This window comes from Kryptolebias marmoratus, linkage group LG9 (assembly GCF_001649575.2).
Source record: "Kryptolebias marmoratus isolate JLee-2015 linkage group LG9, ASM164957v2, whole genome shotgun sequence".
In the NCBI taxonomy this organism is placed as follows: domain Eukaryota; kingdom Metazoa; phylum Chordata; class Actinopteri; order Cyprinodontiformes; family Rivulidae; genus Kryptolebias; species Kryptolebias marmoratus.
The window spans coordinates 14,044,751-14,055,202 of NC_051438.1; the positions used below are offsets into that span (position 1 = coordinate 14,044,751).

Sequence of the window (10,452 nt, forward strand, 5' to 3'; positions counted from 1 at the left end):
TGAGTGACCCCAAGTGTTGGAATGAAACACAAACAGATTTAATTTCAGAGTGAAGTTGTATGAAAGGTATATGTATACCTTTTTGAAAACTTGCTGAGACTTTCAAGCAAGTGCTTTTTAGAGACCACCACCGAAAGGCGAGGAGGGACGATGAGGTTTTTGCACATTGGTGTCTGTGACCAAAATATCTCATGAACCACTGGAGAAATTTTCATGAAATTTTCAGAAAATAATCACTAATGTATACATCTACAACTGATTAACTTTGAAGTCGACCAGATTTAAGATTGCTGCCGCAGCTAATCAACATTAGCCAACACAAAAATGGCTAAAGTCAGTCAATTTTACAGATTTTAATTAGATATTTGATTTAGTAGCTGAGAATCACTCCCAACACATCCTCTGACATCTCAGGATATCAGAGAATGTGTTGTTCTTTTTTTCTGAAGTGTTCAACTAAAGGTAATCTTCATTTAAGGAATTCTTGGCCTTTAATTCTTAAAAATAGACCAAAAATGGGGGGGCGGTAACAATTTTAGTGAGCAAGATTTCGAGATATAACTAAGAAGACAACTTTTCAGCCCTAAATACTTAAATATATATAAAAGTATAAAGTATCAGCACAAAAGACCAAAGTCAAGGAAGTCTCTATTTGGTAGAATGCATGTTTTATTTGAAGCAAAAAATGTGTGTACCATTAGTAGTGCAAGAGGAAGAGTGAGGAAAGTTGCACATAATTGGATTCAGCCCAATATGAAGATGAACAGTCTGATTTTCAAACAGCTTCAATTACTGATGGGTGTACCATTGACTTTTTTTCTGTTTTTATGTTATGAAATTAATACTTTTTGCAATTTATGTAAGCCATTATTGTGGGCAGCCTGAAGAAACTAGTTTTACATTCATAAATATGACAAAAAAAAACAGAAAACAATGACATCAGATGGAGCAACGTACAAAGGGTAATGCTACCAGCTCATGGGTACAAGAATCCCTGGTAAGTTTTGATTTCTGATCGACAAAAAGCAAGACAAAACATAAAATAAGGTAACAACTGAAATGGCAGATCAAGAAAAGAAAATGTTTTGTCATATCGCCATAAACTAGGACTGAGGAAGGTAACAGCCCTAATTTTTGCTTTCAGCTAATCATTTTAATGCCCTGATTTCACAGTGAAGTTCCCGTCAAAGACCGTTAGAATCCATGTGCCCTGTTGCAAGTCTACAGTATGTAATGACGTAACAGTACCTGACAGGGACGGGTCGAACTCTTTGGTGAGCCGGAGCCCAGAAAAGAGCCACGAGCCCCATCACTGGTACCTGACTGGATTTGGTTCCTTTTCATCGTCGAGACCTTGTAACATTCACCACTAGAGACAGAGAAATCAAAAGTGCCGTGACGGTGAATTCAAACACTGATTAAAACGTTTAGCTTCAAGTGTAACATTACGTACAACTACGCAGGAAAAAAAAAAACTATAAAGCAGTAAAACCTAAGAAGTAAAAAGTACCTGTGGCCAGTCAACAGGTATGCAAATACAGTGAAAATCAGAGGTAAACTTGAATACTCGGCATGTTTCACAGAATACTGTATCATTGGAGAGCAGAGGTGATGTACAATCTATATACTGAAAGTAATGACGGCGTTCAAGCTATTTCACATTCAGCTAAGGCCTTTAATAGCCGCACTGACAGCACGAGGCGTGTGTCATTTATCAATAGTGCACAGGAGACCCTCGGGCAAGGCAAAGCTAAAAGACTGGAATGTTAAGGCCAACTATGCAATCGACAAGGCGGACGCAGCATTGCGAGGATGCCGTTTATAATGGGAAGCCGCTTCTACTCATCAGGAGGAGGGATAGCTTTAAAATGTGTCCGATCAAACACTCAGCTCAACTGTGGAACGGAAATGGAAAGGAAATGTGTTTCACATAGAAAACAGAACTAGAGACAATACTGCTTGGAAACTTTGTATAAAAAAAAGATACTTTCTGCTCGATAAACAATCTCGTTAACAAAAAGAAAAAAAAGACTCAAAAAAACAATAATAATACTCATTCCCTGACACAGCCAGCCGCAACACGGTGCGACTGCAAAGGAAAATCACACAGAAAATTAAGATATGAGTTAGAGTACCACGTTAGCTCGTAGCCAAAGCTCAAAGTTGCATCAGTTCCCTTCTTCTGAAAGCAAACAGGCAATTCTTCCTTTTCAAGGAAGCAATAATTAAAATTTTATGTACCTCAAATTAAATGGCAAAGCTGTTGGGATTTCCCCAGCTTGGGAACGCTGTCATTCACAAAGCAAGTACTCTTATAATCACCCCCCAGCTGATTAAAACCTATAGAGAGCATGATGTTGGAGTTGATCCTTCTCAAACTTAACGAAATCAAGGTCAGTACCCGGTCAGAAAGTTGAGCTGTAAAAGGAGCAACTGTAAATTACTGTGTGAGGTTGACGTGTGCTCTGCTAGAGCGGACCGGTCTTTGTTTCATATTATTAATTCATTAAGTGAAGGTACTGCCTCATTGCAACATCTGATACGGCCCCTGTATTAGCAGAGCCAGGAGAAGCTGAGTTAAAATCTTTTTGTGCAACACCACAGAGAGAGCACACAGGATGAGTGTGCCATGCCTTCAGAAGAGCAATAATTCAAGAATCAACCCATCAGCTAAGAACCTGGATACGCCCCTCATTAGAGCAGCTGAATGCCATCCATATTATTTTTACCGGATGCTCTAATCAGTACCTTAAACCTACAGTACACCTGTTGTCAGGACCAACACTGGCAAGTTTTAGCCAGAAACTTTAGGACAAGAGGTATTCAAAACTGCACATTCAGCAGCAGGACGAACGAGGCGCTTTTCGGTTGCCATGGAGATCAATGGTACTGGTCAATAGTGTGTGACCAATCTGGTCCTCGGCAGCCAGAACCTCCCTGACAGCTGCCTCAAACGCAGCCGTGACATTCGTGTCGTCCTTAGCGCTGGTCTCAAAGTAAGGGCAGCAGCCGTTCTCTTCGCACCAGGCCCGCGCTTCGTCCTCCCCCACCTCCCTCTGCTCCATGTCCACCTTGTTGCCCAGCACCACAAAGGGGAAGCGCTCCTGGTTTTTCACATCCGAGTAGTACAGGAACTCCTTCTTCCAGCAGCCAAGGTTTTGGAAGCTCTGCAAGTCGTTGACGGCGAACGTGAGCAGGCAGCAGTCGGCGCCTCGGTAGAAGGGGGTGCGCAGCGACTTGAAGCGCTCCTGGCCCGCCGTGTCCCAGATCTGCAGGGTGACCCGGCGCCCGTCCACCTCTATGTCGCGGTTCAGGAACTCCACGCCGATGGTGTGAAACGACTGGGAGTCGAAGCGGTCCGTGACGTAGCGGTTCATCAGGGAGGACTTGCCCACTCCGCCGTCTCCCAGCAGAATCACTTTCAGAAGCGTGTTATTCCCACTCATCGTGATTCCTTCCTCCCACCCAGGTCAGGCCTCCTCAGCGGGCGCCAGGCCGCTACACCAGGTGGAAGATCCTGGTCAGACTAGAGGAGAAAAATAAAAAAATATTCTGAAGAAATTTCAAAGTGTTACTGCCCAAAACTCCAACATCAATTTTGTATTAATCTAAAACAAACGAAATGCCTACATTTTGATGTATAACATGTTTAAGAAGTAAACAGAACAAAAAGATCAAAAGAAATGTAAAGAGATGCAACCAGTGGCTAACTATGGTCACCATGGTAACCACACAGCTGTCTGTCATTCCTTGACAGCAAACTTTAAAGAGGCAGAAGAAAAAAGATTAAATGAAATAGTCGTGCAAAGACTATAAGTCAGATCTAAAGCATGAGCTTCCGTGAGCGTCGGAGTCTCCTGACGGTCACATGCGTGAACTTTTTTTTACCGTGTTTAATGTAGGCAATGTTACGAGATAAAAAGACCCCTTCACTCGTAGTTTTAAAGATAAACTCTTGAACTAAAATGTAACAGAGGTTTGGGCGTGCACGCTCTGTATTCTGGGCAGATTCAAAAGAAAACCCCGATTCCCACAGCAGTGAGAGACACACTGAATGAAAAAAAAAGACAAAAATCCATAAGTTTCAATATATAATGTTTTATATATTTGCCACAATATCTGTGGGAGTGAGAAGAGTCTGCTTGCAAACGTTTCCTGAAATGTTAAAGACGTTTCAACAGTCAGTGACATCAGCTGTCAGGTAAGCCTCCTGTGGAAAAGTATCCAAAAATCATGTGATTGTGTCAAAACTATAAAAGATATCAAAGTGCCAGTGCAGACACGTAAACCCAAACTTTCTGTGAGCCGTTTAAACTTTAAATGATCTTCACCCCTGGGAAGTATGCCTGAGCTGCAGAGCTCTAAAGAGGACTGGGTTTTCTCCTGTGTTTTGCCAAAAAAAAAAAAAAAAAACCCTGCTGAATGTCATGGATGGATTGGGCATTTTTATTTGCATTTTTTGTCTCTGTAGTACAACGTATCGCTAATAAAAGCCACAGCACAGCATTCCCAGTGGAACAGCACATTTGGACTCAAAATTATGGAGATCATCTCAAAGCGAGAACTATGAAATCAAGACAAAATGTGTTTAATGACATATTAATAAGGGTGATTCGATGCAGCGGCACCCTTAATTTAAATCAGCCTTGAACCCAAACTCTGTGGGTTTGGTACATACATGTTTAGTAGTTTTATGTACATATTTAAAGAACAAGAAGCATAAGCAGCACCTGTAGTCAAGCTGAAATGAAACTTTCCAAGCCGTGTGGTTTACTGTAAGTGTAATGGTTGACTAGTTTCTGTGACAGAATGACAGGAGGTGAAGGACCGAGCTGTCTCTCAAAGGTCTCCGGCTGAGCGCAGGCTATTATTTCACTACAAAAAAATGCACATGAGGATTGTCTAAAACCTAAGTGAGCAGGTGCCCGGCGACTGCAGAGAGATGAAGTAAAAACAGCTGCTTAAACACGAGCAGATGTCCTGAGGCGAAAACAGAGCTGACTGAATGACAGCTGCCTCCAACAGAAACACGCACCAGCTTGTTGTCCACTCCGCCTGAGGACGAACAACAAAAAAACAAGCAAAGAAACAAAAAGAAGCTGCCGGTGAACTCTTGTCTGTGGTCGAAGGCTTCCGTGGAGCGGCTCGGGATGTGTTACAGAGCAGAAGCTAACAGGGAGCTGCTCCCACCTCAGACAGTCTTTGTGCGGTGTAACACCGGAGCTGAGCGGCTCCTCTAACGGCTTGTTGACATTCCTCTCTCGGCCAAGCTAACCGTTGGCCTCGCGCCGCACGAGCAGCTCAAAATAGATTTAACAGGATTTTTTTTTTTTAACTGGGGAGGAGGAGAGAGAAATAATGTAGCGCTGCTGGTGTGATTTGTGAATAACTGAATACATCAGCCATAAAGATGCCTTATCACTCACCTTATTTTGGATAATTGTTATTGCGGGGTCTGCCCTGTTCCGCTGCATCTGACTGAGATTGAGTGTCGTGACGCGCGCGTGCCCCGTCCGAAGGCCGCCCCGGGTCGTAAAGCCCGCCGGGTTCACGTTCCCGCAGGCAACAAAAACACGAAGCCATGTCAAAAACATCCTCTTTTTAAATTTGTTTATTTACTTTAATCATTACTAAAGAGGCCCATTCTCACCACTAGGATAAATTAGGACCACAGATTGTAGATACTGAGTCCTAATAGTAAAGCACTGACTCATATTTTTGTAATATTAGCTCATAATTAACTAGCAAGTTGCATTTTCTGTTAAAATGCTGAGTGACTTTACTGACGTTTGTTGAGGAAGCTGGAACTGAAATGTTAAAGTAAAACTATGCAGAACAAAAGCTACAATTAGTTAAAAACTAAAAAAAAAATCAGCTAAACTTATATTGCAAACTAAATGAGCTAAACAGTAACCAAAAACTAAAATTAGCAAAACAATAGGTAAAGGCTACAATTGGCAAAACAGTAGCTAAAAGCTAAGACCAACACAAGAGTGGCTAAGGGTGGAAATTAAGAAAAGGGTAACTATAGGCTCAGTCGAGTAATCTGGGTCTCTTTCTGAAAAAAAATAGCATCATGATTCTTATATTTCGAGTTCTGTCTAAGGCAAATGCAGGACACAGAGTTACATAAACTGACATTATCCTCACAGATAAACATGTTATACAGTGATTGGAGTTCTGGCTCCAAAGAGTTGTTGTGACAATTTCTCTCTGCTACAAACTGAACTCCAGACAAATTTTGGGAAACAAAAGGATACAATAGCACATTTTAAGTGTTCAACCTCCTGAGGAAGTTTATCTGTTTTGACATATTTACTGATGTTGAAACTTGTGTCTCTTTGCTAGACAGACGTTCTTCTCTGAAGTTTATGGTTTTGTGTATTAAAGTCGTTACATCTTTGGATTATTTCCAGTTTGACATCATTAAAATTAGTTTTAACTTGTTCAAGCCTACACTTACATTTCATTAGTTTATCTCTTAGATATCTAGATGCCTTGGGGTCTAAATGCACATGGTGAACAAATCCCAAAACAGCTTATATATTTTCTGCACGGGTGGCAATGCAAAGCTGAAAAAATAAAGAAAAGTAACTACTTTGTTTTTGTTGTTGTTGTTTGAATGAATGTTTTTTTTTCTTTGTTTATCTTAAAAGCCAAACCAGTAGCTGAACAGCATTTTTTTTACAATCGAAACTCAGGCAGTGTGAAAACAACAAGAGGAAAAAGTGGAAAAAACTTGGCAGCTCATGAGTCAAGGAATGCATTGCTTTCTTTGGAACCCACAGGTTTTGCCACGTCATGCACAAATGTTATTTTTTTTACTTTTAAATCTAACTAAATGTTTGTCTTTTTTGCAAAACAGTAATACCTTTTGTCTTCTTTAAAAGTTTACACAGCCCTACTAGCATGTTTAACTAAATAATCACAATTTCCACGTGATGTTAAGGTTAGTTTTGTAATGTGTAACACTCCTGCTGTGGGACGGGACGGTAGTCATTTTAGACCCGACCTGTAGGTGGCGCCAGATTGAGGCGACGTTGTAAAAGCAAAAATTCAAACGTAGAAGAAGAGTTTGTTATTACTAATGTTGGATCCCGTTATTGCCGCTCCCCAATGGTGAAGTGTTACAGATAGTAGCAGGATTTTTTAAATTATTATTATTGTTTTAAAGTTTTAAGAGGCAGCATCGTGTGTTTGTCGCAGAGGTAACTGTAAGAAACTGTGTCAGTGTTTCGATACAGAAGCTTGAATTTAGCGGAGCTAATGTTTAGTGTCTCGTTCACGTTGCATCATGAATTAAAATAAGATAATAAGAAACGCCTTTTTTGCTTCGTGTTTTAACAGATGGCAGGGAGGTGGAGGCTGCTGCCCTGCGTGGCTCTTGGGCTGTTTGCTGTTCTGTGCTGGGTCTGGGTCTCCTTCGCCTCCTTCCCGGACGAGCAGCTCCACCTGGACGCCGCGGGCCGAGGAGCCTTCCAGCCCCAGAGCGCGCTGTCGGACATGGAGTTTGCCGCCGTGGCTTCGTACCGAGGACCGGGCAACAGCGACCGCCGCAGCAACAAGGAGCTGCCCATCCTCCTCTGGTGGAGCGGCGGGCTTTTCCCACATTTTCCCGGGGACACTGAACGCATCGACTGTGCCACGTCCTCCTGCCTGGTCACGAGCAACCGCAAGGTACCAGAGATGCTCAGCTCTCCGAAGCCTCGTAAAGCCCCTTTATGCACTGCATAAATAATAATTAACTCGAGCCACCCTGTTAATTCTGACTTTAATCTTGAAAAGGTCCAGCTGTACAAGAGGACGGCGTCCATCATCTTTTACGGGACAGACTTCAGGGCATATGAGGCACCACTGCCCCGTCTCGATCACCAGACCTGGGCACTTTTCCACGAGGAGTCGCCCATGAATAACTACATCCTCTCTCACGCGCCGGCAATCAGGCTCTTCAACTACACGGCCACGTTTCGCCGGGAGTCCGACTACCCCCTGACCCTGCAGTGGCTGCCCTCTCTGGAGTACCTGCTGGAGCCCGTGGCCGTGGCCCTGCAGGAGAAGAACCGCCTGAGGAGGGAGGGTCTGGCTCCTGTGCTCTACATGCAGTCTCACTGTGACGTGCCTTCGGACCGAGACAGATATGTCCAGGAGCTCATGAAATACATTGAGGTAGAGGGCTTTAGAGGTTGCTCTGATGCTGCTGTATGTTAAATAGAGAGTGTGGTTTCCCAGTTAAAGTCAACACACATTACACAGACAAAAAAGACAGACGCAATAGACAGACATAAGGACCTTATTATTACTGGTTTAGTTCCCCGTGATTAATCTTTCAGACGTGTGGAGAAAAGTGCCATTTAGACAATATACAGATGTCGATGTAGAAGATTTCCTCTCGGTTTTGTTTTGGCTCTTTCCTGTTATTATTTAAAACTACCAACAATAATCGCTTTCAAGCTGAGCACTATAATAAATCAGTCTTCCCCACTTCCGCTCACACATTGACTTTAGATCAGAAATGTTGCAGCTGCTGTAACACCTTGCAAACCCTTTATGTTTACAGCTCTTACTGGGCTATTTGTGAGAATCCATCCGGGGAAGACGATACGGCTGCGGAACGATATGTGCGAGACGCTCATCGGTCTGTTCAGGCTTTCAAATGAAATATTGCATCAGCTAAAGTGAACGCTGACAGGCAGATAAAGTCACATTTGCTCTGATTGCAGCTGCTGTTTGAATTGTCATCATACGCAGCTGTTAAAGCAAGATGGCTTTGTTTGAAAATGTTCTGCCTCGTGCATTTTTGAAAGAAAGTGCGTTTTAAGTGTGTGGTGAGCGAACCAAAAATAAAGTACTAGCTCCACATCAGAAGACGCTTGGTTTCTGCAGTTAGGTTGGGAAAACAACAATTAGCAGGAATAATTTGAATATAGAATTAATTTTGTCATGATAATCTTATTCCAAGTTTTAACTGAGTCTCCATCTTTCTCCTCCCTCATACATCATTTGTTTCTCTGTAGGTGGACTCTTACGGGAAATGCTTGAACAACAAACCCCTGCCGCAACATCTGGAGGACACGGCCACAGCTACTGGCGAGGAACCCGGCTTCATGAATTTTGTCGCGCGCTACAAGTTCCACCTGGCTCTCGAGAACGGCCTGTGTCCGGACTACATGACAGAGAAGCTTTGGCGGCCCCTCCACCAGGGCTGCGTGCCCGTCTATCGAGGCTCCTCTGCGGTGGCCGACTGGATGCCCAACGACCACTCTGTCGTCATTATAGATAACTTCCCCTCACCCAAATCCCTCGCCGACTTTCTCAGGCGTCTGGACGAGAACGACGACGAATACGCTAGATATTTGGAGTTCAAAGACCACAGGAGCGTCACTAACGCTCGTTTGCTCGAGGCACTGGAGGCCCGCGAGTGGGGCGTTAATGACATGAGTAAGCCCAACTACCTAAATGGATTTGAGTGTTACGTTTGTGACCAGGAGAATTCCCGACTGGCTTCAGAAAGAGCATACAGGAAATCGCCAAAGAAAAACCAACCTCCTCAGTCTAAAATGGCCAGCAACTCTCACATGGGCTGCCCACTGCCCAGCCCGGGGTACGGACACGTCCAAGACTTGCCTACCGACGACGGGTGAGTTCAGTGATTCACTGCTCCAGGTGTGAAAACAGTCTCCCTTCTCACCTTTTATGGGACTCAGAATGCCTCGGGGGAAATAAATCGCCCCATTTTATTGTCTAATTAAAGCATCCTTCGCAGTGAGCCTAATCTGTTTGCATATCTGTCCACAGATGGCTGCAAATATGGCCTCAGGATTACTGGCAGAGCCTGGACCAAGCCGAGGGGCTGGAGTCTCTGATAAGGCACAACGAGTCCGACCCCTCTCTGCTGTGGAAGCACATCCAAAACATTGCTGTGAGCAGAGCCAGAGGAAAACACTGACACAGGCCTTGAGACAAACACAGGATGGAGCACATCCAGGATTACATCCCATAATACACATCCCCTCTGTTTAAATGAGGGATTGAGTGGAACATCATTGCTCATATTTTTTATTTTTTTTGCACCTGAGCCAGAACTTCCTTTGTGAATAATCCTTTTTGTCATTTCTCACAGGTTGAAGAATAGAAAAGAAGGTTTTTATTACGTTGGATGCAAATATTTTCAGCCTGCTCCGTTGCCAGAACAGATCGTCTTTTCCTCCGCTTTGAGTTGTAAGTGTTGAACGCTAACCGTGGGGTTTTGCGCAGCTTTCCTCTGGACTGGAGCAGAGCCAAAGACTTGTCTCTGCCTAACTGTGTGTGAAGACCATCAGGACAGCAGCCAGAGACATCTGAGGACAGGTCTCAGACATGTTAACGGTCAGGACAGCAGTCAGAGACATCTGGGGACAGGTCTTAGACATGTTAACCATCAGGACAGCAGCCAGTGCACTCGCATTTGCTTTT

General features: G+C 43.6%; 2 protein-coding genes across 3 annotated transcripts; one reads left to right on the plus strand and one right to left on the minus strand.

Moving 5' to 3' along the window:
• Positions 1–645: 645 nt before the first annotated feature.
• On the minus strand, positions 646–5,518 carry rab9b (RAB9B, member RAS oncogene family). Its single transcript, XM_017426669.2, has 2 exons — positions 5,427–5,518; positions 646–3,526 (listed from the first exon to the last, which is right to left on the minus strand). The coding sequence occupies exon 2, from the start codon at positions 3,444–3,446 to the stop codon at positions 2,838–2,840; it is 609 nt and encodes a 202-aa protein (XP_017282158.1). The 5' UTR covers positions 3,447–3,526; positions 5,427–5,518; the 3' UTR covers positions 646–2,837.
• A 1,534-nt stretch (positions 5,519–7,052) lies between these two features.
• Positions 7,053–10,303, plus strand: fut11 (fucosyltransferase 11 (alpha (1,3) fucosyltransferase)). 2 transcript variants are annotated; one of them, XM_017426666.3, is made up of 5 exons: positions 7,053–7,119; positions 7,348–7,677; positions 7,786–8,166; positions 9,015–9,637; positions 9,796–10,303. In XM_017426666.3, exons 1-5 carry the CDS (start codon positions 7,117–7,119, stop codon positions 9,944–9,946), a joined length of 1,488 nt encoding a protein of 495 aa, XP_017282155.1. In that variant the 5' UTR covers positions 7,053–7,116; the 3' UTR covers positions 9,947–10,303. The 2 variants fall into 2 exon arrangements, with proteins under 2 accessions (XP_017282155.1, XP_017282156.1); XM_017426667.3 differs by having other exon boundaries at positions 7,069–7,208.
• The last annotated feature ends 149 nt before the right edge of the window (positions 10,304–10,452 follow it).

What these genes read in the sequence shown, in the direction of transcription:
- rab9b (XM_017426669.2), bottom strand. Translation starts at nt 3,446, where the DNA reads ATGAGTGGGAATAACACGCTTCTGAAAGTGATTCTGCTGGGAGACGGC.
- fut11 (XM_017426666.3), top strand. An exon ending in TGGTCACGAGCAACCGCAAG is followed by an intron (nt 7,678 to 7,785) that starts GTACCAGAGATG and finishes AATCTTGAAAAG; the next exon opens with GTCCAGCTGTACAAGAGGAC. An exon ending in GACTTGCCTACCGACGACGG is followed by an intron (nt 9,638 to 9,795) that starts GTGAGTTCAGTG and finishes ATCTGTCCACAG; the next exon opens with ATGGCTGCAAATATGGCCTC.